The sequence below is a fragment of the Pteronotus mesoamericanus genome, unplaced genomic scaffold (genome assembly GCF_021234165.1).
Source record: "Pteronotus mesoamericanus isolate MK-2021 breed Mesoamerican mustached bat unplaced genomic scaffold, CSHL_Meso_final scaffold_54, whole genome shotgun sequence".
Classification (NCBI taxonomy): domain Eukaryota; kingdom Metazoa; phylum Chordata; class Mammalia; order Chiroptera; family Mormoopidae; genus Pteronotus; species Pteronotus mesoamericanus.
Genome location: NW_026555321.1, coordinates 7,768,164 through 7,795,216, shown reverse-complemented (window position 1 = coordinate 7,795,216; position 27,053 = coordinate 7,768,164). Strand labels below are relative to the sequence as shown.

Genomic DNA, 27,053 nt, shown 5'->3' with positions numbered 1-27,053 from the left:
TGTGGAGAATTATAGCAAGACATGAAAGGAGGTCAAATTTATTGTTGTAAGGCCGCCAGTTTACAACTTCAAGTCTAGATGGTCCAGGTGTTCTAAAAGTATTTCAACTAAACCCTATCATTGTGTGCATGTTATTCATTCATATTTTAATTCAGTAAACACGTGATGAAAGCCTGTTTTTCAGCCAGACTAAGCAACACCTGGTATCAGTCCTTCATGTGCTCAGTGGTGACCTGGCGGCTGGTGCAGTGCATATAAATTGTGGTGTTTCAAAACTCTGTGTGGTACTGGACATGATTTCTAAACTAGAGGATATTGTACAACTCTAGTGCCCGAAACTGACTTGCACTCTGTGCTTCCAAAATACCTACTCATATCTCTATGACAGCGCCCATTGCCATCTATTAGAGTGCCTTTTACTTGTCTTTCTCCCCCTTGATAGACTGCTAGCCAGGTGCCAAGTCCAGGGTGGTACAGCATGCACCATATATAGAAGAGATTTGAGAGTGTTTTTGTTTGCTTGTTTGTTTGTTTGTGTGTTTTAGGGAATGAATGTGTTAAAATATTTCTAAGTTTGATTAACATTCTTCACTCTGTGCCATTTTTAATCATTTGTATTAACAGCTTTTTAATGTGCAAGTCACCCTGAATAGCACAGAAGTAATTAAGGGGGAGGGGGAGAGTTAAACTTGTTTTATTTTTTTTACTTGAAACTGATTCATATGCACATAAAAGACCATCTGTAGATGGAAATACTATCACATTTTAAATTATAGTTCTTAAAATTCTTTCTTTTTAATATTTTTTATCTCATCCCTCTATTTTCACTTTGAGATTTGTCATTACTTACCTAGCTCCTCGCACTCTACCTTTACTCTTTTTTTCTGAAACATTATAAATCTTTCTCAGGTGAGAAATTTTTTAATTTAATATTTAAACCACTAGACCTGCCAGTAAAGGTAATAAAAAGATACATTTTTAAACCATCAGCGCGATCTATTGTAAATAGTAGAAGAATATTTAAAAATTGAATGGTAAAACTAAAATGTGTCCAACTTCTCTAAAAGACAGTAGAAATTCTACTCTTGCTATATATTATTTAAAAATCTATGTCAATGTCTACTTACAGAATATGGTGTTAGAGAACATTCTCAGTGGTTCATAAAACTGAAGGTGTTTTAAGTTTTAGTAGAAAATCAAAATGAAAGATTTTTCATTAATTTTGCTGAGCAAAATATTTGCTATTGTTTTGTTTGTTTAGTTGCTTAAAACAGCAAGTCCTGTAAATCTTTAGACTATGTTTTCAGTTCATGCATTGGATGTTTCACATTTAATACAACGTTAGGAAGAGTAGAAATACTCTACTAAGCAAGCAAACAGTAATTACTCCTTCATAATTCCCACGCAACTTTATTGCTTTGCATTGTTATAATTATATTTTAAATACTCCCCATTTACAAGATAGAACATAATGTCTTCTAGCACATTACAGTCTGTGGCTTTTAACTGCATCTCACTTCCACAAAGGCACTGTTCCACTCAGTCTCCATTTTAACTACTGTTAAAAGAGACTTCACAAAATTAATTGGCACCATAAGTCTGCAATAAGGAAATTGTAGACAATATGATATTACTGTGCTACTGAAATCATCTCATTACTCAGAGGAGTCGTATTTGATATCCGAGAAGTATTTCTTCTTCTGTTAGGGAGTCAGTCATAATCAAATCCATTTTTCTCAGACTTCACCATGCACACGAATCACCCGAGGATCTGGTTAAATGCAGATTTTGATTCAGTAGATCTGGGGAAGGGCCTAAGATTCTGCATTTCTAACAGGCTCCCAGGTGATGCTCCTAACTCCACTGCTCCTTGGACTTAGAGTAGCATCACTTTTGAGTATTATGTATACCTATGTGTAAAATGCTATTAACAATACGCACATACACATGTATATATAAACTTCACCCTAATCTCAGCTATAATCACTTTTCACCCTTAAACCTGGAAATTAATTGTTACTGTCAAAGAGCTTACAGATAAAAACAGCATTTAACCTAGGAAAGTCTGCCAAGTAAGCAGTAGGCAATTACACTCCGAAATAAAGTCAAAGAATGCTTCCGAAAGAACATGACACTTGAGCTACATGGTGTATGCGTGCATGCGTGTGTGCATGCGTGCGTGCGTGCATGTGTGCGTGTGTGTGTGTGTGTGTTGGGGGTGGGGGAAAGTTGGGAAAGAAAATTCTAGGTGGGAGGAAAGGCATTTAGAGGTGAGGCACTGTAAACCCCACTCAGGAGTGGGAGGAGAGTGGTGAAAGTTAAGATTAAAAGGACAAATTCTTACGTTCTAATCAAGGAGTTTGAATTTTATCTTGCAGATTTTAGAAGTCCCCTAATCACTAGAAAATTGTATACATTTTAATTAGCCTAATTTACTAACGTTATCTCTTTTACTCTCAATGAAATATACCGCCCCCTCAAGAAATTCAAAATCAAAATTACATTCCTGAAATTCAAGGATAATATTTTGAATATATCCATCTTTTTTGAGTGAAACACTTGAAAATGTTTCCTTGGTTTTATTTTTTATTCATTTAGTAATATATTGCAGTCCTGTATTTTTCCCCATCATAAGTATCTTCAAGTTAGTGAAGTAACAGCAGTGTGTCAATTTAGCAACATCTATAGTTTACTGAAGGTTCTCATATGTCAGGGTAGCTTAGATTTGCATTTTTAAAGAGACTGTAAAACACAATTCACCAAGATGTCTCAGTTGAAAGTAAAGAAAGTCTCATTCCATGACTGTTAAACTTTTCTTAGGGGTAACAATAATTTTTTGAGAAGGTGATTGGGAGCTGAGTGCAAAAGGTGAAGGGATTAAGAAGGACAAATTGGCAGTTAAAACAGTCACAGAGATATAAACTACGGCGTAGGGGATATAGTCAGTAATATCATGGTAACTTTGTACGGGGTCAGGTGGGTACCACACTTAAGGGGGGGCCCACTTTGTAAGGTATATAAATGTCTAATCACTATGCTGAAATTAATATAATATTGAGGGTCAACTCTAATTAGAAAGACATTTTTAATTGAAAAAAATTACGGAAAACTTCAAGGTAGGTTTAAAAACCCAGATATCAGTGTGTAGAAGAACCTAAGGGTAACGGTTTGTTCAGTGCCTTGTATTTTTCCTGCCAATGCCCGCCTCCCAATTATATACCTTCCAAGGTTGCACAAAAAAGTCTTTTAAATACATATGTATGTGTGCACATGAGTGTACCTATATACATATATGTGCATGTATATACATATGTATTATCTCAATTATATAAATGCATGCCATATATTTATTACATAATTAATAGTATGCATTTAATATGTATATTTTAACTAAATGGGAAAACTCTGCTGTTTTAGATACATAATTATAGGTATGTAGTTGTTTTATGGAGAACAAACTAAAAGTAGAGATTACCCCTTTCAACAAAGAAAAATTTCCTAGAACTTGGTTCTAGAACAGTTATTATCAAATAATTTAATACGGGTTTTGGGGAAAAGAATGCTCAATAAAATCTATTGCTGTATGAATGGCACGATACTTTTTCTCGTAAGTAAAAGGCAGTTTTGATGTATTTAAACTGCCAATAGATGTTTTGCAATTGAGTCACACAAAAAAAGAGTAAAAATAATTTTTAAAAAAACCAGAAAAGGGGGCATTCATTGTGGGCAATTGCATTGCGACACGCTGAAGAGGAGCATGGCCTGCTTCGTACACGGCGGGTAAGGGAAGCCCGACTTCGGGGGTAGCTCAGGAGAGGGACCCGGGCGGCAGCGGCCAGACGCTCCAATGACAAGCTGTCGTCAGCAAGAGCCATTTGGGAAGCACAGATCCTCGCCGTGACCAAATCTTTTTGTCATTCTTGGAGAAGAGTCACATGTTCTGTGGCCAAACCGCCATGGAGTTAAAATGGAAGAGAAGTGATGAAAAATTAAGCCCAGTTGATTAACACTCTGAACTCTGACTCTGGCAAGTGATCAGGTTTCCCAGCTGATAACTGGCCGTGTGGCTAATAGAGATGCTAAGAGATAATGGTAGTTATAGCTAATAGGAGTTTAATATTTACTTATGTACCATACACTGTTTTAAGCCCTTTCCGTGCATTAATTCATTTAATTCTCGCAACAGCTCTTTGAGGTAGGTAACATTATCATCCCCATTTTATAAAGGAGGAAAATGAGTCACAGGAATGTATTTTAAGGAAGTATTTATTGTCTTATAACTAGTAAGTCAGGAAACTGTACCTCCAACCCAGGAAGCAGACTGCTGCATTTAATAATTGACTGCACCCAAAGTATGTCTTAAAGCCTCTAGAAATGTGAAGAACCTCAAGAGAAGCCATTTGATAGTCTATACTATGTACACTAAATAAATCTATTTTAGGAGACAAAAAATTATAATGAGTCTTGTTTCAGACAGTAGCAAGTATGACTCATGAAGGTGATTATCCAAAGAAGCATACAAGGTAGAATCTACAGTTCTTTACAGCAGAAGATTTAAGGTATTTCTAGACTCTGTTGTCTTGGTGAAAAATTTGTGTTATTGCCAGAGATAAACTCATATGTTAACATGGCCGTACCATTTGAATGGATGGATGTACCTTGAATGTTTATAATGGCAAGAGAGAAAATATCCTATAGTGAGGAATTATATATATACTTTTAAAATCTCACAGGAAATTTTCTTATGCAAAGAGTTTTGAGCTTCAGTGATTGCATTTACCCTTTTGGTGTTGATCTGAAGAAAGAATTTAGGCTATTTCTAATGTGAAGAATTCCATAATAATTTTTTGCTTCAGCGAAATGAGTAAATGCAAGCAACCTCCCTGGGAGTGAAAATGGGGAGGAATGGGCGTTGGGATTATCTATTAAGATAATAATATCAATTACTAAATCTTGGTGGCATGAAACGATAAAGATTAGTCAAGATTTGTGGGATGGCCTTAACTGATCTCACCTGGGCTTACACATTTCTCTGTGGTAAACTGCACATTTTCTACGCATCCCTGCTGATCTTAGGTGAGTTCACTCAAATGTCTAGGTAGGGGGCTGGCCACTGGATAATCTAGTTTGGCCTTGGCTGGAATGGTAGCGATGACTCATCTACATTCGTATTCCATCTTCCAGCAGGCCAGACTGGGCATATTCACATAGGCATGCAGAGAAGCAAAACAAGAAAGCCCCAACACTTGACAATATTTAAATCTTGTGCTTGTGTCTCATTTGCCAATATCTCATTGGCCAAACCAGTTTACATGGGGTCAGACCAAGAGTAAAACTGAGAGGACTCAACAGAGCTACAAGGCAAAAAAAAAAAGGGTTCAGGGAGGGGTAAAGAATTAGGGCCATTAATTCAATCAATTTTTAGCAAAACGCATTTCTTCCCCCCCCCCGCCCCCCAGAGTATGAGGGGCGGGAGAGGACAGGGTTCATTTTGGTTTTCAGACTATAAACTTACAAATTAATATTTGGTTTGTTCAACCAAATACACTAACAACAACAACAAAAAGTTAGCCTCCCAGCCATGTTAGTTATTGATCAAGTTTCTTAGGCTAATATGGCTTTTTCCCCCCTACTCATTCATTTTTAAATAATTTGTAGTAATAACAAACAGTAATTTTTGCAGTCAAGTAGAAATGTGTAGGTGGCATCAATTCTCAAAGAACTATTTTTGTCCTGTTATGTTTTAAAATGATTGTCATTTTGCAATGTTATTATTGAAAGAGTTCTGTCATACTTTAGTTTGGGTCAATTTTTCTTAGGAATTAAGTTTACGTAAGTCACTGAGGACTGTATTTCCCCCCATCCATAATTCATTTGTTAGTGCCATATCCTTTGGCTGTATTTTATTATGTGGGTTCACTTAATATTCAAATAATTAGTCTCCCTGGGATGCTGACTAGATTTTACTGGGAAATTGGAGTGAAAGGGGTTGGGTGAGCAATCAATTTCTAGGCTTTATGAAATTGTAGAGAATAATGAGAAAAAATAGCTAATTTGCTTGCAATTGCAAAATAGCCTCCTTTGTAGAAGGAAGCTCCCTAAGCATCTCTTTCAAAGATAGAATTCGATGGTCTCTATAGTAAAAACAGTTGATTTGAGGGAAGAATGTTTATCCCAACACAAATACTGGTTATGAAAATATTTCTAACATAACTGGAAGGGGTCGACGCTTGCCTCTTTACTTCTAAGGCAAGTTCACATTTTGCTTCAGCTGATTATTTTTTCAACAGTTTTTGTTATATTCTTTTATGATCTGCCAGTACTTTCTTGAAGCCCAGTTAGAACAGAGGCCAACAGAGCTGAGGCTAAAAGTGGGCCAGATATCTCTCCAGAAGCAAGACCACTTCAAAAGCTATGCATTACAAAGCCCTACTGTGACTCAAATAATCACTTATTTTTAAGGGGGATTTGCTAATGGAGGATTGGTTTCTTATCTCCTCAGCCCCTAGTGAGCCTTTACTGTGCAAATTCGCTGATGGAGGACAAAAGAAGAGACAGAATCAAAGCAAATACACCCAGAATGGAAGGCCGTGGCCCAGGGAAGGAGAGGTGAGTCCTGACTGGCTTTTGCTCAGAAACACGGCAGCAGACATTCCTCAGAAGAACACCGAGACAGACACGTGGAGCCATGAGGAAATCAGGTCCCATGGGAAACCAAATGGCTTCACAGGGGGCAAAGGAGCAGGCCTGAGTTAATGCACGCAGGATAAAATTACTTGAGAAAGGGTATAGGACTTCAAAATTGACCTCAGTTCTGCACTACAGTAAGTCTTCTGTCATTAACCCAATTTGAACCCCATAGGCACTCACAGAAAGTCTTATTCACAAAGAATTGATGTGTAGTTGTATGGTATGTAATGATATGTAATTGAGGGTATAATTACTTAAGAAAATATTTTCAGTGAAATCAGCAGTGAGAGTTGAATGTTAGCATTTTGAAAAAAGCAAACAAAAAAATTAAGATTTATTTAATTCTGCCTTTCAGGTGTTCTACTTGCACAAATATGTGCATTTATGCATATATCCATGTGTTCATAAATGTGTTGAAATGTCCTGTATATGTGTATATATCCATATAAAATATAAATTTTTCTATTGGCCAAGAAGAAAGAAAAGTTGATATGCACAAGGTTTTGTTTTTCATGACAAGGAGAAAAGCATGTAACTATTAATTCTCCATTTACCCTCCCAATACAAAATGGTAGAAAAGCAAGTTTATGGATCCAGTTCCACTTGGAATGGTTTTTGGTTATTTTTTATTGTACGAAGACAAAGAAAAGGTGTCTGGGCTTCTAAGAGGTCTTTTTATTCTTTGTGAAATGGAATGAAGTTGTTTGAGTGACTTGAATAAATGCCATTTTGTACCAAGGCCATAATTCCAACAGAAGAGCTTTATTTAGCATTTCCATTCAAAGCACCTACTTCATCCATTTATCATTTAAGAGGTATCCTATTTGATGCGGCATTTTACACTCAGAACAGAGAGGAGAGTTGTAAGGAAAGAAAGTGGGGTGCAGTTTTTCTCAGCAAATCCTTTAGCCATTTCTCAGTTTCTAAGACTGTCATCTGTTTTGAGTATTTCCGTGCGGGTTTCAAAATCCCACTTAAAGAGTATGATTATGTTCAAGGACTGTATTGTCTATAACTCATTACTTTAAGACATGAAAAAGAGAATCACCATGGAGTGCCTACAGCTAATTTTAAAAAGGGAAGAGTTTCAATAGTCTCAATTTTAGCAAAAGGCAGAGTGTGACCCAGGTGTTTTTAGTGTGCAGTGTAATCGCCAGTGGGGTAGTTGATTTCTGATAGCACTTATTATTACGTGGGTCTGGTACTGAACAGCCATATCTAGAAACTCATTCGATATTTTAAAATTTGGTTGGGGCAAATGCGCACTGATTAGAAAGATCTCTAGATCACAAACCATAAACCAAAAATCTCAAGACTGAATTAGGTAGCTTAGCACTAATGACTGAAAGTTTAGTTCTTGTCTTCTCAAGAACCTATCATATTACATTTGCAGTGTAGTATTGCAATGCCAACTGCAGTAACACACTTCACCTGAGTCTACAATTTCATAAAAACCAATCCAATAAACATAAAAGAAATGCAGATTAAGAGCCGCCACCTGGTACTACGTACAGAATCTGGGGCTTCTGGTTTAGAAATGATATGAAAGAGCGTGTGTGCTATTGGCCTGGAAACACTGTGGTGTCAAGTTTAGAACGCAGAGCACCTTAGAATTGAAATGTAAGTTTTAAAAGTATATTCTCAGTCTTTACTTTCAAAAGTTGTTCTTCAAGAGCTATACATTTTTCTCTGTTGAACTATGAAAATCGAGGAACCTTAATAAATTTATCTGTGACCAATACAAATATATTCCAAGTGTGTAGACACATTCAGAGGAAAGAAATCAGAAAAAGAAATGACATGCCCTAAAGATATGTTTATCAAATATCTTGTTTTTGAGATGAGCATGTTAATTTTTACAGTTTTATTGTGGTCTTGGAAATTGACACACCAAGAATGTTGGATAACTTTGCGTGTCCATCATTGCATTTTTGTGTGTGTGTCTATTTCCCCTTGCATTTTGCTTGTTAGAGTAAATTAAAGTATGTAAGCATGGTTGATAAAGTATGACAATATACATTAATCATATGTAAGCAATATTTAATCTTATATACAGTAAATTCTAATTACTTATTTCATTTTTTCTAAGAAACACATTTTTTTGTTATTGTTTTTCCACATTTTAAAACTTTTGAAATGGGTTTTCCTCATATAATCAATATCATCATTACAAGATAATTTGTGTTTATTTTTGTTAGTCACCTCAGATAGTACCTACATTCTCTGCTTAAGGTCTGTGACCACACTGATTGCGTGAATTGAAACTTTAATCAAAGTAAGAATGGTGGGTCTGATTCTTAGGGGAAATTATTTTTTGTCTCCTTTCATCCAGCGTTAAGTTTGAGACATGCAATTTCCCTTGAAGTTTGTTTCTAATGGATGGTATTGTTTTCCAATCACCTTGTAGCCCTTTGACATCCCAGCTTTATGAGGACATCATTTTGGGTGTTGGTTTTTATTATACAGTTGACCTTGAACAACACTGGTTTGAACTGCACAAGCCCCCTTACATGTGCTATTTTCAATAAGTATACAGTTGGCCCTTTGTATCCACTGGTTTCCCATCCACAGTTTCAACCAACTGCTGATAGACAGCAATATTAGCCATCTGTAGCTGGGAATCCACAGATGCTGAAGGCCCACTCTATGCATTGTTCCACACCATTTTATATCAGGGACTTGAGCATCGGTAGGTTTTCATATGTATATAGGGGTGAGGGGTTTGGGGTTGGTCCTGGAACTAATCGCCCATAGATACTTAATTAAGTTTGAGGAAGCCAAAAGTTGTATGTGAATTTTCAACTGCATGGGGGGATTGAATTGGCATTCAATCACAGCATTGTTCAATGGTCAATTGTATACAATAACAGCAAACCTTTAAATCACTGTTATGTTAGTTAAAGTCAAGGGTAATTGATATTCTTCTGCTTCAGAATTTGAGGTAATAGCACTAATTGAGGCCGTTTACTTTCCTATTTTTGAAAATCAGGTAAAAATGACAGCGTGCAAAGTATTTCTGATGAAATGCTTAAAATACAGAACCAGTGGTTTGCAAGCATCTTAGAAGTACCTTAAACATGACAATTGATGGGCTAATTAAAAGTTTAATTCATTATGTAAAGCAATTTTTTTCTAGGTGGCATTTTGATAATAGTTCTTTTAGCACAGTTTGGCGAAATGCATTTTTTTAAAAACAAATCTAATACTGAAAACTTTATACACATAAATTAGTGAGCTTTTGAAATATAAATGTATGCTGGTACACATGTTTTTGCAAAAGAGAAAAGCAAAGGGATATTTTAAAGTTATTAACTAAGCTCTTAAATGACAACTGAAACCCTGAGCAGAAAAATCAGAGTTTGGGGCTATTAGGCCTCTTTTTCCTGGTGCTCTACACTTATTGTTTTATTTCTTAATGCGGCAATTCTCAAACTCTTTAGTTTCATTATCCTTTTATACTCTTAAAAATTATTATTTATTACTTCATTAAAATGAAATAATAAACTCATCACATGCTACCAGCAACAGTGTTGAAAGTACTATATTTTTCAAAGTAAATACAACTATCTTGTAGAAGAATACACTGTTTTACATTTCTGCAAATCATTTAATGTCTAGCTTAGTAAAAGATGACCAGATTTGCATATCTACTTCAACATCCCACCTCTTGCAATGTGCTGTTTGGTTTAAGCATATAGAGAAACTCTAGCTTGCCATTAATATGTCATTGAAAAAGGCAGAAACTATCGATCTCCCAAAAGGATCTCAAGAATGTTTAGGTGTCATTAGACCACATTTTGAGAACCACGGTCCTAGAGTAGCTTGCACCAACAACAGGGCTGCTATTCTGCTTCATATGCCAGAAGAGCCATGCAGCTTGTTACAACATTAAAATATATCTGTATCATTGGTGCGTAATTATTGGTATTATTGGTCCATCAGTTCAATCCCCTTGCCCCTTCCATTCTGGGGCATCCCTCAGGACCTCTCATGATCCAGCAAAAATGAGGTGCTGGCTGGCACAGCAGGAGTTTGCCAGGATCCTATTTCAGCACTTAAATTCTGATTGGCCAGTGCTTATGCCATATTAGTAGTAAAATGTTTGGAGGTCACCCCTAACTCACAAATGCTCTTACTTCATCATATCTATGACTCTCAAAATTTTACATTGGCCATGTATTTGATTTCATCTAATGCCTTTTTCTAGTTCTTACTTCACGCAATATGTCCTCCAAATTGATTTACTTAATGTTCTGCCAATTAACTGACTGGTCTGGGATGAGGAATGCATAAAATTAATTCAAAAATATACCAGAACATGAATAGCAACTCCTATCGACTCTTCCTATATTTTACAAGAATACATTTTCAATGACTACCAAAAATGCCACCAAGTTTGTTTGGGCTCTTTGTCCTATGTAATAACAGCTGATCAAAAGACATTCAACTATGTTGTAAAAATGATTGGATCATAGCAAAGGATGGATGTTTTTGCTATGATAAAGAAACTTAAATTTGGAAGTCATTTTATATTGAATTTTGTTTTAAATTGTCTTTGGGTTTCTATTAGAATTTTGAAATATTAGTAAATGCTAAGTTTCAAATCACAGAAGATGGTGTTATTTCTCCAAATTATCAGGCTGGAATAGTAAAGAGTGCAAATATTATAACCAAAATACTTTTAATTGCCATTAAAACTAATCTAAACTTTTATAAAATTTTCCCAAATCCTATAGTAATTAAGTCATTAAATATCATTGATAATGATTGCTTTGGAAATTGTGCTTCCAAGAAATAATATTTTGGACACAAACAAGAGACGTGACAATTGAACAATAAGAAACCCAACAAAGTACTCATATGTCTAGTGAAAAAAAATGACAGGCTTTTATTATAAAAGTTAAAATCAATAAAATGACATTTATTGCCTTTATCTTATTTACAATTGTCTGCTAGAGACTAATTAAAAATGATAAATAACAAATATTTTCTATTTGATGCTCAGAAGATATTTTTCCTTACTATGGAAACATTTAACAAGACTATCTTCATAATCTAGATGTTCAGATGAATTAATAGAACTAACAATCAACACTCATGTTACCAAGATTAGTTTTTAGGTTATGTAGAAGAGAACAATGAGAAATTTTTCTCTTTTTTTGTTTGCTTTGTTTTGTTTGATGCATTCTAGGAATACTACGGTTTGGAATTTCTCATCTATTCCCAATTAAAGAGCAAGTTTTAGATGAGACATGGTGACATGTTTTTCCTTGAAGATATTTTATTTAAGTGCATTTGTAGCTACCCAAGAGGCAAGAGTACAGTATAAGCACTGCATAATACCAGGGGATGCCATTCGCACAAATCAGAAATGGCATCCCTTAGTGTAGTAAAATGCTATGGCTTTGCCTGGATATGTTCACTTAAAAACATTGAAGGGATGGAATAAACTGATACAGTGTTCTTTAATTTCCTTAAATTAATAAATTCCATTAGTGCACTCACAAAATCTGCTATTAGTGAGCTGAAAGCTAAGGTGATCAGTTTTATCACAGGCAACTCAAAGCTAAGTGATCTGTTACAAACTACAACCTTGATAATAGTTATCTATTGTCAGACCTGAAATCAACTGTTTTCAGTGATGGGTAAAAACTTCTGTGCTATAAAATTTTATAACTTTTGTTCATTTAGAGCAACTATTAATACAAAGTCTCTTCAGTGCCAGTAAATGAATGAAGACTTGCAAAATTCACATGGAAAAATGAGATTTCTCACTGTATTATGAAGTCCATAGCCAAGTGCAGGCAAAGTTGATAAACATGATTTCAAATACCCACCCCTCTCCCTCGTGTGCCTCCAGGAATTAGGAATAACTATTCACTCTGACTACACCCACTCATAATTAAGACAAAGGTGTCTTTCAGATTTCTGAGTTGGCACATAGTCATACTCAACACAATAGTTCCATTTCCTATTTCAATTCTAGATAAGTAAACATTTTCTTTTAGAGATATGTTCTAATGTTTTCTTTGTCTATTTTTTTGAAAAAGGTAGATATGCACAAATTTGGCATTATAATTATAGACTTTAACTGTATATTCATCGCCATCATCATTGGCACCCTTGTTAATCGTAAAGCATTTGTTACTTTCATGACTAATACTTTCTATTGTGTCCTGAACACACAACGAGGTACGAGATATGATTCCTGCCCTGAACCCCTCTCACCTCCGAGTTTCCAATCTGCTTTCTTACGTTTTATGGAAATGTTCTTTTTGAGAGTTGTGTTTGGAAGAGGTTTCTTTAACAGGCAATATTGAAGAAGAAACAGCGTGGGCCAAAAACACGGATTTGGTCAGTAAGCACTTGCTGAGTGTCCACTGTGTGGGAGACATGAGATTACATGCTACAGGCACAATGTCAACATGGACATATTCCCTACATCCTTAGGGCCTAAAACGGCAAAAATCTTTTTTATCTGTAAGTGGGAGATTGAAAGTGAAATAGAATAATATTCAGTGTTGCAGAAATAAAACCAATGACTGTAGCTGGCTTCACACCTCTATAAAAGCAAAAGAAAACCAAGCCAAAATAATAATGAAAATAACAAAAACAAAAAAAAGCAGCAGCCACAAGAACATCAGTTCACATTAGTCTTGTTGCTAAGCATTCATTGTTCATTTTTTGTGTTTGTTTTTCAGGGTAGGTAACTGAGAAATTGATTTATACGTATTTACAAGCCAGAAATCCTCCCCAGAGTTGGAAAGCTTCCCCTTGTCACTGGCTGATGGAGGCCTCTCTGCCCTGGGGTGCTGGCTGACTGGCACCGAGAGGATAATGCTGAGAGAGGGGGCTTAGCTTTGGGGTGTTGTTTAATACATCTTGAGTCCTTCTCTCATATGCCCATTAAGAATAATAATTCTTTCTGAATTTTAAGGAATTGTGTATGCCAATATTTATTTGCTTTTTCCCCATAATTTACAAGGCACTTTAGTGGTTAAGGGAGAAAACTCTACCATTTAAATTACAAATCTACAGCTTCCATGCTGACTGCCAAATTTGTCAGTCTTTACGTTTCCTTTTCCTCATCAGCTGAATGAGAATGGTCAAACGCATATATTTTGTAACTGGACAGATTAAATGAGGAGGTGAGGGTAAAGCACTGAGCACAGTGCCTGGCAAACTATAATTGCTCACATATCAGCTGTTATAACTGTCATAATATCATCAACACACCTCAAGGCTTTTTAATCTGAAAGCCAACTTTGCTGTGACTTAAATGTTTAATTCTTGTTTTCCAATTTTACGCTATGTCTATTTAGTTTTCAAACAGGAATTAATTTTAATGATCTATTTAAAAGAAAATTTGCTGTCACTATATTTTCCAGCTGTATTTTTTACTTATTTGTAAAACATCTCACAAAACAAGTAGAAATGATTAACATTGACACGTTTCATTTATCTTTTTATAACATCGTATTCCAAATCATAAAGCATTATTTAGCGCTGAAACATTAGGTGTTTTTCAAATTTCTAGCCAACTGTCTCTTGAAGGTCATGTCATCATAAAAAGCAAGAGCTGGCAAGAATAGGGGGACTTGGATGGAGAAGATGGAGGGAAAAAAAAAGACAAGTAAAAAAGAAAACATGAACTATTGGTAGATATCATGGAAAAGGTTGAGATGAGCCAATTCTGAGAACTGATTAATTACATGGTTGGTGTTTTTAAAGGGAAAGAAGATGTATTATTAACATACTTATTCTGGAAAATAATATAAATTAATTTTGGATACCAAAGATTTTTATGCAGCCTTGTGGCTCTGAAAAGGAATACTACGGTTTGGAATTTCTCATGCTCCTCATGCTCAAGTACTTTCCAGTATCCTTTAAAGCAAATGCCTTGGACAGAAGAACCATTCTAATGCTACAACTGGTGACTTATTAGATATAATGAAAGATTTGAGAAGCAATTTTTTTCCACATGCCAGTTAAGGCTCCATAGTGCTGAATGTAAATTTTCAAGCTTCTGCATTCTAATGTATTTTGAGGCTGATGTTACCAAATAATGTGTAAGGATATTTTTAGAATCCTCACAAATAATATTATTCATGTTATTTATAAAATATACTTTTTTTGTGAAAAGACTCAGATTCATGAAATTATCAATTTTGGAAAAGACACAGTTGATCCTCACTGTTTGTTGGCTCCATATTGAAAATGTACCTACTAGCTAAAATTTATTTGTAATCCCAGAATCAATACTCATAGCGCCTTCATGGCCACTCACAGCTGAGGTTGAAATACACGATGCTCTCTGTGCCTTCTGTTTCAGCTCTCACATATAAACAGTGTCTTTTAATTGGTTTATCTAGGGACACATTTTTCACATTTTTTCCCTTTATGTTGGTGAATTCACTGTTTAAAATGGCCTCCAAATGTATTGTTGAAGTGGTGTCTGAGGTTCCTAAGTGCAAGAAATCTATGATGTGCCTTATGGAGAAAATATGGGGGAAAGTGGAAATAAGTTTTGTTTAGGCATGACTTGTATGTTGTTGGCTCTGAGTTCAATGATAATGAATCAATATTACAGTCATCTTTCTGTATCAAATGAATCAATATTACAGTCATCTTTCTGATTCTAGGAATCTCTGCAGATATCAATATTCATAGATGCTCACGTCCCTTATATAAAAGTGTCACATTTGCATATAAACTACACTTGCATATAGGCTACAGCAGGCTATGGCTACATATAACTTCATTTGCATAGATTCAGCTTAGTGCTTAGAGTGTGGCAAATTCAAATTTTGCTTTTTGGAACTTTGTGGGATCTTTTTTTTGGTCATATTTTTCATGCACAGTTGGTTGAATCTGTGGATGCAAAACCCACAGATACAGTGCGTTGACTGTATATTTTAAAAGGTATCTTTAGGCAGAAATTTACTAAAACAAGGTTATGTATTGATGAGCTGGTCCAAGAGTGACCAGAGGCTGATAGGAACCCAACCTCATATTTCCTCTAGGAGCAATGAGTCAGTATTCACTAATTCAGCTTTTGTGGTGACTTTACAGAACATAATTACTGTGAATAACAAGAATCAACTGTATCTTGTTTTAGGATTATTGTTATGAAGTGCAATCCAGTCTATTGGTTAAGTTTATGCCCCTCCCCTTGGTGTACAAAAACAGTTTGCATGGATATCAAAAGTACCTTTACCAGTGCATGAGCCAATTTTCCTTTGTATGAGTTTTGTCATAGTCATTTATTAATTGCTGTGGATTAAAGACAACAATAGTTCTTAATCTACTCAACCAACAATTCTAAAACTTTCTAAGGAATTTGGGAAAAGTCCTGATCCTATTTTTATTAATTTAATGTACCTATGAGTGACCAGTTAGCTTGTAATCATTTCATAAAGATCATAAAACATTTAACCTAATGTAGAGAATAACATACCTTCCTTACCAAGAAAAAGTTCTTCATCTAACACAATGAATTATTTCTACAATCATTTATAGCATTCTTTTATATATGTATATACTATCTATATAAAACAAAAAGGCTCTTGGCCCTTTATTAACCAAAATTAGCCACATTGATATGGAAATTATTGATGTTAAAGGGCATACAGTTGACTCTGAAAATAATGGCAAATATCCTACATAAAATCTGGAGAGAAAGAGTCTATCCATCTCTATGGTCACCATTCATAGGAAAGCCCTTTAATGGAAAATTTTATTGTTTTTCTTAAAACCATTTGGCTATCACTAACTGTGACCAGTGCTACTGTAAATAAAGCATATTCTTTGAGACATTCTCAGCAGTGAGGAAGACCAGTTGCAACTCAACCAAATGACCCCCTTACCTTCAGTTGAATCTCCTCTGAATAGCAGTATCTCTTTCACAAACTATTTGAGCAGTCACCAGTCAACATCCTTCTTATTAAGTATTAAGTATTAGGAACAATCTGACAATAAGGCTCAGAAATATATCATTTCTATTAACCTGGAAGCCGTTCTAGCTGCAATTTAATTTTATAATACTGAACATTAAAAATTTTATGTTTCTTAGATATGGAATTTAAATACTGTCCCAATGAGCCACTAGAAGTAAAAATACTTTGAGGAGAAACTACTATATCTAAAGAATCAGTATACCTAAAGAATTATTTTAAAAATTTAGTAATAACATATAGATTCAGGATATCATTTTTTATTGAATTTATTGGGGTGACATTGGTTTAATAAAACCATACAGGTTTCAAGTGTACAGTTCAATGAAACATCATCAGCATATTGCATTGTGTGCTCACCAAAAGTCAAGTCTCTTTTCATACTCATTTAACCCCCTGTTGCCCACTTCCACCTCCCCACTCCCATTTCTCTCTGGCTATTACTACACTGTTGTCTGTGTCTATGTGTCATATATATGACACATATATATTTGCTTAATTCATCCACCAGTTTTTACCCAGCCTCCCAACCTGCTTTGCCTCTGACAGTTGTCAGTCTGTTCTATGTATCTACGTTTCTGTTTCTATTTTGTTCATTAAATTATTTTGTTGATTAGATTCCACATATGTGTGAGATCATATGGTATTTGTCTTTCTCTCACTGTCTTATTTTACTTAGAATAATAACATGTAGATTTAGGATATCTTTGACCATTTTTCAGGAAGGTAGAAACATTACCTATATGGTTCACTACTATTTTCTTTGTGAATATCACAGTGCTTGATAATTAGTTGTCTAATTCTTTTCTTTAATAAGATGTCGAGGGAAAAAAATTAAGATATATCTATTAACACTGCCAGGTTTTGCAAATAGTCTTTTCAATCCTAATCTGAAAAAGAGCCTTTACATATATGACCTTGAAAAGAACAATTGGCTGTTAAGGTAAATGCGAGCACTTATGTTGCGTTTGTCAGCCAGCCCACCAGATGTATTTTTTATTTATTTCTTGTGCTTTACCTGTGATTTAGAGAGCAGGTTCAAAATGAATGACCCTTTTAATCTCAAAAAAAATGTTCCCACTGGTACAAGAACTTGAATTCTCAGTAATTCAGCATGAAAACTTTCTAACTCAGTTAAGCCTTCTTGTTTTAAAGTTACTGAGCCCAATATTTACTAACCTATCATCTCTAAAGATAAAAAGTACATCTTGTAAAGTCCTGTGATAGTATAATTTTCCATGTAATGTGATTAATGATGAGCTCCAGTCCTCTGCCAATCTCCATTCCCAAGGAAGAAGATGGGGTAATGTTCTTAGTTCTTGGAGCAGAGGTAGGAATGGGAGATTTAAGAGGGACGTAAAGCTGGGAAGATGATAGCAAACAATTGCAAGGAGAAAGGCTGATGATTGATCACCATTTCCCCTTTATTCCCTTGGCCCAGTCTCTAGGAATCAAGGCAGCTTAACGGGGCATCAACCAGCTGGGAGAATTCTGGAGTTGTGGGCATTGTCTGGCAGTCCTAGGTTCCACAAGACTCAGAATTGTCCCCATCAGCATTTAAGCTATAGCTTATAACCTCCAGATAACACCAAACTGTAGCTGGAACTTGGATAAATGTGGGTCAATTACCCAGATACCTGGGATTTTCATTTATCTAGATACACAGGCTTGACCTGGTAGCAACATCAGCATTTTATATTTCACCTTATATACATACACCACATTGTTCATTCTAAAACATTATCAATTAAAGATAAAATATTATTTTAAATATCACTAAAAAAAGAGGAGACATTTGCCAAAGTATCAAGTGCTATCAATTATGTGAGCTCCAATTTTACAGATATTTAAATGTGAAAGAAAACTATGTTTTGGAATCTATGAGACTCAGTCATTTAGATTGAGATAAAAGCAGAAGTACATACATAAAATGAGGTAGTGTTCTCATTTCTTTTATGGTTATCAGTCAAGGCTTAAATTTAACTTCAGTTTTAATGACAAACTAGAACTTTTTTCCCCTGAAGGCTTTGAAAACCTCAGCCAGCTACATCATACACTGCTGTTATACTTTTTCTTCTGCTTCCTTTTTAATGATGCTTTTTCTCTGCAGCCATAGGCTTTCTCAGCTTTCCAGTCTTCATTCTGTCTGTATATTTTTGTCTTGTTCTTGTCTGTTGCTATATACAAGAGAAATTCTCTGTCTGGCAAGAATGCTTTAGTAAAAGCCAAAAAGGAGAAATACCATGATGACATAGCATATAAACAACAGCATGGCTCCCCTTGATGTTCTTTTCCCAAACATAAAGTGGTGAAATTTTCTGTTTACTCTCTATTTTATTTCCATTTTTTAAAGTGATACATCCCTTGCATCTCATCTGCTTGACAAACTTCTGAAGATGTCAAGATGACATTTAATGAACTGTCATCTTCTCACCACTCTTGGTCAGCAACTTGCAGAAGAGGAACCTGCACATTTTTCAGCTGCAATTAATTCCTCCTATCCTTTTGCTCATGATTTGTCTCAGGTACACTGGCTCCCCGGCTGTACGGGAAAGGTCTCTGAGCAATGCCAATAATCATCTTGCTTCCCTCTCTCTCTCTCCTGACCAATCCAGTCCTGAAACATTGCTTTGTAGGAGTTTGTTTGAGTTCAACGGAAGTTTTTAGGACAATTTTACGAATAAGTAAAAATGGAAAACACTCAAATTCCATATTCAAATACCGATTTAATTGAAGTCCAAATTCAAAACTGTCTTTAAGTCAATTATTTATTTATTAACTCATTTAACAAACATTTATTGAGTCGCTGTTATGTTCCAAACACTGGGCTAGGAACAGGAGATGATAAGATGGGCACAGCCAAGAATCTAGTTGAGAGGAACACATGTCAAAACGTGGTCGTAGTAGTTTTCATCTTGTGTCATGAGACTAGAACAAAGGCAGCAGTTAATGCTACAAGGAGAGAGGGATGGCTTTAAGAGGCTGTGATGTCTAGTTTGAGTCTGGAAGACGAGAATTTTCAATTTTCTCACAGACAGTGATGCATAGTTTCCAGCCAAAAACTACAGCAGCAAAGGCCCAGAGACCCAGGGCAGGGTGAGTGTGTGTCTGAGTTTGATGATGGATGGGATTTATAATTGCACAGGAAGATTGCGGACATCAGTAGATGCATAAGGGCTTGATCACAAAGGGCTATGTGAGCTGTGTTTATTTCAAAGGTTACAGGATGTCACTTAAAAGAAAGGATCATGATATAGTCAGATTTGCCTCTTGCAAGAGCAGTCCTCACAGGGCAATGGTGTGGCTGAAGGATTAGAAAAATATTAAAAACAAAAATAGGAGAAGATACTATAACCAGAAGATATTAGAAAATACCCACACAAAAAATGACAACTTCAAAAGAGACACGGACCATACATTGAACTTACTACTATAACTTAGTGATAAATGTCTGGCATTCAGGATAGATACTGAATTTGAGACCGAGATTCATGAATCATCAAGACATAAATAATCGTTGGGATCAGAAAGTGAATGTCATCATTGTACAGAAGGAGAGAGAAAGGTAAATCCTGTCTCTGGGTGCTGGCACCTCAAAAGTGGACAGAACATGTAAGGCCAAAGCAGAAATTACTCTCTGAGTGGTCAGAAGAAAGCTAGAGGGGAGGCTCACGGAGGCAAAGGAAAGGTGTTTTGAAAGAAGAAAATAATCACTGGTTAAATGATGCAAATTAATCAAATATTGTTTGGAATAAAAGTATTCTTTGGATTCAGATATTGTGAAAGTTAGGGAGGATAGTGCAAGCCATTTCACAGGCTGGAGGTGGTGGGCACTTTTTATAGGACAACTAGCTAGGATGTGTCTATCTTATCTCAGGACCATACAGTGTAGTCTTTTGTGGACTTTGACAATTTCTCTGTCTACTGTCTCATCTGTCCCTCATCTTGCCTTCGGAGAGGGACTGGCTATACATAGCCCAGGGAGCATTCCTTCAGCAGGTGAGAAGCAGATACCTGCCTAACATGGTTGACTGCCTCTACCTGGAGGAACCAAGCCTTCACTAGTCACCTGACCATACCAGAGCCATTCCCGGGTGAAACCTTGCCTTTTGCCTCTTATGAAGGCCAGGAATTCATTCTCTCATATCTCCTTCCAGAAAGTGCTTCAGTAGCCTGTCCTCACTTTTGCCCTGAGTATAATGTTTCCTAGATTTAGTTCCCTGAATAGGAAGTAGGTTCAAAGCCCTTTTCCTTTGGCCAAAAGGTTTACTTGGTATCAAACCTTTCTGGTGATTTTTATTAGTTACTTTGACAATCATGGATATCTACGCTTCTGGAACCACATAGCAGACCCACAGTTTCTCAGCCAGTATGGCTATTTGGATTTCTGAATTCTTACTAGCTTCCACAAGCAGGAACATTACACCACCAGGAACCCTGAAGTTTCAGTCTTTATTCTTGACCTGCCTATTCTTACCTTGATCTTTCTGGATGTAGTAATCTCCTCTGATTCCCCGGATTCCATCCCAGCTCTTCTATATTTCATTGACCCAGCAAAGCTAAATGTCTGCTGACATTCCCAAGCATATTTTTGAATCAGGCCTCTGGTCAATACCACTTTTACAAATTGCATGCCTTTTTTCCCTCTCCTGAATTTAAAAATTTAAATAAGGCATAAAGCATATAATGTGCTTGAATTTAAAGGAAAGGGTTTTTTTTCCTCAATATAAAAGCAATTCTCAGTATAGGCAACTTAAAAAAGTCAGAAAAAATATATATGAAAGGAAAAACTGTCATTTATAGCTTTACACCCCAACACTTTGACATTTAACACTGTTGAAGTTAATTTTTTGTTTTATTTCTAATCAGAGATTTAAAACTTTTAAAATTGTATTTGTTGACTCATATGTACACATAATTTTCTATCTTGACTTCTTTACTAAAGGACATGTCTTCTAAAAAGAAATACTGGTAAATAAATATAAACAAAGTTAAGTGAGGTTTTGCTTCAGTAGCATTACCTGAACACATACAACACATTTTCAAGACCCTTTCACATGCATCATCTTTTAAGTCACCTTATTTTATTTATTGATTCAACCATCACCAACTAGCAGTTGTAAATATTGTTAAATTGGTTGCATGAAATAAACTCCTTAAAGATGATATTTAGAACAATGTATTATCCTTTTCTTCTTGGCCTTCCTGAACTGATCTTGTGCTAATTCAGTACACAATATTTACTAAAATATACAGTATATATGACATATTTACTAAAGTGTTGCTTTTAAGCTGACCATGGAAGATTGGAAATCCTTGTGATTATTCATTTGTAACTCATCCAGTTATGATGACTCATGTCAGGGAAGAATTTAGAAAAAGGATAAATGTTAACTTAAAACATTAATGTTTCTATTTTCCAAGAATTTCAGTACATATTTATCTGTATGAAGTTTACTGCCTCAAACTTTTTGATCCCATTTACGTTACAGAGTAAAAAATAGTTTCAAAAGTGATCAAAGCAATTCTATGAGCCTACCTTTCTACTAGTTTTGTTAGAGCCAATGATCCTCTGTTCCCCAGATAAGACCAAGCATTATAATCCAAAAGGGCTTTCTGAAGTGGTAATGCCTACTCCCCTTTATGTACATTTAAGCAGTATTTCCAATTATTACCTCTTCATATAATCTGTTCATCATTTAAAGTGATGAATATCAAATATTTAGCTCTGAAATCAAGCTGATGTGTCTCATGGAATCCCTGATAAATACCGAAAATGTTTACAATATCCCAATTGCCTCAATAAACCATATTTTGAAATTTCTTCTAAAATATTTATCTCTTATAGTATAGACTCTGTTTGGAAGGACTAGGCATATCTTATTATGGCTAAAATACTAAGCCAAAATTCAGCTGCTTCTGGAAAATGACAAAAATGCCCCTTTTGTTTTAAATAAATTATAATTGCCTCCAGCACACAAATAATGTGAACTTGAGAAATGGAAAATATTTGTGAATCTAAAAGCCCTTTTTGAAAGAATGACAGGATTAAACATCACTTTTCTGCATATGTGGTGTGACATTTTCATTTTGTTCCAAGTTATTTTACTTTTTGTGTGACTCTGGAGTTTATAAACATGCCATAAAATTTGGTAATTACATAATGATGATTTCATGGTTCTCTCTTAGTATAAAGGTAGCTAGACATAGCAGCAAAATTGATTTCCTCTTTTACCTTCATGGAAGGAAACAAAAGGAAATTGAATGCAAAATCTGCATTAAGACCATACTAGAATTAACTCAGCAATCTGTTACACGTGAAATGAAAACCAGGTGCAACCAAGTGTTTCCTATTACGTTACGATATTCAGCCAACAGGTGAAGCTCAAACAACCTTCTTTTGAATCATGCCTTGTTTTGTTACCCACAACGTTCCAGATCATACAACTTGACACCATCTCTTGTCTCCTCTTGCCAAGGGTACTCAGAGGCAGGAGTGTCCCTAGAAGAAATCATGAAGTAGGCCAAACTTGTGTTCATTCCCTACCTTTTTGCAATGACTGTGTCATCTTAGATTCTTTCTACCTCCCTGTCCTCAAGGGCCTGCTTCAGTGGCTCACGGCTCTGGATTTACCCTCTGTTTTCCAAGAGGCTGATAGTGTTTCTTTTTGTCCAATCCCTCTTTGATCATATAATTTTCTTGCTCCAAAAGTGTTCAGTGGTTTCTAAGAAGAAAAAGAAGCCAGGTAATAAAGATTCTTCCTCCTTTCCTTTGGATCCTTATCTCCCACTGCTGCACTGCAATGTCATAGTGCAGGTGACTCACCTTGTTGCCCTTTTTATTTACACACTTTGTTCCCATGCTATTCCTTCTGCCTGAGCAGGCCTTCATTACTCCTCTCCATCCATGAAAATCCTAATCATCTTTCAAGGCTTCACTCAGCTCTACCTCCTCCAAGTACCTTCCCTCATCACCCCCAGCCTTTTCCCAGTATACCTCATCCGTACCTCTCATGTGGCCCTTAACACATGTTGCTTTGTATTATAATATTTATGGATGTGTCTTATTTCCAAGCACTGTGCTGGGCATTGTACAAATGTAAACTCATTTGAATTTTACAACAATCTGATAAAGTAGGTATTACTTTACCACTTAATAGTTAAGGAAACTGAGGTCAAACTAGGTTAAAAAAATTGTCCAAAGCCACACTGCTAACAAGTAATAGGACTAAGACCTAAACCCAGGTCCAAAGCCTATATTTTTACCGCTAAACCATGTTGCCATTTTCCAGTTTTTTTCCATCTTCTGAAAGATGGATAGAGCTTTAAGATAGAAAAGGATAGAAAGATTTGATCTGAAATGTGAGAGAAAAAAATTCTTTACCTAAAGCCACCAGAACAAACACGACATAGGAAAAGAGTGTTCAAAAAAATTTATAATTCAAGGAAGGCTAGATAACATTGGATTTAAGCACAATTGGGAAATAAGTACAAGGAAAAGAAATAAATGTGGGGTTGAGTAAGAAAGGCTTCCTCCAAGTCCCTCATGATTTTAACAATTTGGGGTGGTTAAGAGACTGAAGATATGATTATCACCCTAGATCTCTTGTGATCTGACAGTCTTATCTATTGAGTATAATCCCATTTTTTTCAGTTTGCCCTGGTGTGGCATCTTGGATACATCAGGGGAGAGAAGCTTACTATTTATAAGAGGGAAGTCTCATCCCAAATGGACTACTTTTACAACTCTCTTCAGTAGCACCCAGGACCATGGAGTTTGAACTCACCCTAGACATCTCTGTTCTGGGAAGTCTTCAGCCTCGGGCCTTCTTCCTGCTAGTCACATGGCAGAGACTCTACCCCTGGAAAATATTTAGACTTTGGATCTTTATGTGTTTTGCACCATAAGCAAAAAACAAAAATCTGCTTTCGTTGCTGCTCTCTTATTCTTATCTCATTTCCCATTCCCCCAGGTTGCCATATGATCAGTTGCATATTCCTTTAACAAGAGTAAGACGCAGTTATTATTAAATGTGGGTTCTCAATGCACCTCAGTAACTTCTAACAGTCGCTCAATTTTGTTTGCAAACTCCTTTTCAATTTGTGTATGTTCTCTGTATGTAGAGCCATTCGTATTTGGCTCTACACTTTGTTCCTCATACCAATCTTAATAATAATTTAAAAATTATCAGTTAGGGAAAATAATGTGTATAACTTCAACTGGAATATACCAGGCCATACTGGACTTCAGGTTGTGTGCTAGGAAGTCTGAGGATTTTTGCTTCAGTTGCATGCTAAATCTGAGTAATTCAACAAGCCTCACAGGAAAACTACCTTCAACCACACTGGGAAAAACTCAAGCACAGAAACTCTATATTTTCTTTTCTTCAAGTTTTAATGATTTTTCTTATTATCTGCAAATGTCCTCAAAGCTAATTTACTATTTTGTCTTACTTCTAATTTTGAAATAGTTATATATTCACAGAAATTACAAAAGAAATGAAAAGGGAGGTCTTGTATACCCCTCGCCTCATTTCACCCAGCAGTCACATCTTATGTAATTGTAGGGCACTAGCTAAGCTAGAAAAGTGACATCGGTCAAATTCACTTTTACATTTCAAAAAAGAGAAAGAAAATAAATCCACCCTACAGACAACCTAGTCAGTTTTAAATTTCATTCTACATTCTCTTTCTGCACACAAGTGATAAGCAGGTTGACAACCCTGGAAAAAGAAAAGACGGTGTGTCCATACGACCACAGAGAAAGTTCCACCACATCGTTAGTGATGATCCCCAGATCTCATTAAATTTCTAGATCAAGGTTACAACAGAGCAATGGAAAGGAGCCCACTTCTGAAGGCTCGGCTTGGAATCCGGTTCTGCCTCCAAATGTGCGACCTTGAGCAAATCGCTTGACCTCTCCAAGCTTCCGTGTCTTCATCTATAAAATGGAGAAACTATTTCTCCTGCCTACTTCATAGGGTTGGCGTGAGGATCAAGTGCGATGATGTGCATGAAGGGATGAGGTAGCCTGTGAATCAGCAGTCATTAAAGTTTATATTCTTTTCTCAAACTACTGCCAGTTACAGAAATACAGTTTTTTCAGAGGTAGTTTTCTTCTTAGAAACAGAATAAAACTACCTCCTTCTTGACAACCAGGCTTAGAATTTCCATCCTGTGTAAATGACCTTCCTTTTCTACCACTCTTAGTAGGACAGATACCAGCCATATACTGGACTTGCACTCTGTGACTCATTACCTACATACCCTGAAGGCATATGATCTATTTTAAAATAAATATTTCTTAACATTTTCTTCTAAAAGGTCAAATGCATTTTAAGTAGCTTTTATTTTTATCCTGACTGCTAGATTCAGGTTTCAGTCTTACTTTTTTTTTTTATGCCATGAGATGTACAAAAGGTGGTCTTGACAATAGTGAGGAATTATAAGAATACCATATTAAACTGCAAATGGTTTATGAAGTAGAAATAGAAATCCTCCAAGCTGCATTGTTTCTTGGTTTGCCTGGGTATATAATATAAACTCCCCAATTCACTAGTGGATCCTGGTGTGTGGGTAGTAAAATTGCTTGTCTTGGCAGTAATGGTGGAGAAATAATGTAGGTGAAAATAAACTTAAATCATGGAAAGTAAAGACAAAAGTCTTTGTGTATAGTGAATGTTTGGGGAAGCACAATAAAAATTTTAATATCTGTTTTCTCCCCTCTCCTTCTTACATACAGGCTGGCATGGCTCTGACCTATGACCCCACAGCTGCCATACAGAATGGGTAAGTAGTCTACATTTTCTCTAATTTAATTGCTAAGATGTCTTTGAACTCCAAAATCAGTACTGAAGAAAAATGTTCAAATCTGTCTTTTGTTTTAAATCATTAAAGAAAAACTGTAAACCAAACATTGCTCACCATTGTACTTTACTGTCTTCCCATGAGGGAACTCTGACTTCAGAGCATTTCCCATGTGCCCCATTCTCACAGCGTCTCTGCCCGTATTAAACTCTGCATGTTCTCTCTGGAAATATCCTTATTTATTACAAACCTAACAGGGAAAAAGTGAAGTTTCAAACTCCTAATATGAGCAACCAAAGGTGAACTTCGGGCAGTGCCATATGTGAGGCAGTGAGGACTGCCTGGCACACAGTGGACATTTCTCCCTTCCCCTGCAGGTCACCACATCTGTACCAATTGATATTGACTGACTTCTATCTCTTTACCTTGAATCACCTGCTTTGTGATGTGTCTTCGTCTGTGTCTTCTATTAACAGCATAGTATTGTATTATATTCTATTTTAACAGTTACAAAAAAATGGTTCACCTGCTGCTGCTGCTTATTAGATATTTATAACAATGAATACATTCTTCATGAAACAAATTTTATTGAAGATGCTGAGG

The 27,053-nt window shown here is 35.9% G+C and overlaps 1 protein-coding gene across 8 annotated transcripts in view; it reads left to right on the top strand.

Annotated features, from left to right (window-relative positions):
* RBMS3 (RNA binding motif single stranded interacting protein 3) overlaps nt 1-27,053 on the top strand; it is a 1,181,733-nt gene that overhangs the window by 1,044,804 nt on the left and 109,876 nt on the right. For all 8 annotated transcript variants that reach the window (XM_054595674.1, XM_054595672.1, XM_054595670.1 and 5 more), the window contains 2 exons: nt 6,503-6,609; nt 26,386-26,432. In XM_054595674.1, coding sequence (XP_054451649.1) covers nt 6,503-6,609; nt 26,386-26,432 — 154 coding nt within the window. The remainder of the gene's footprint in view (nt 1-6,502; nt 6,610-26,385; nt 26,433-27,053) is intronic.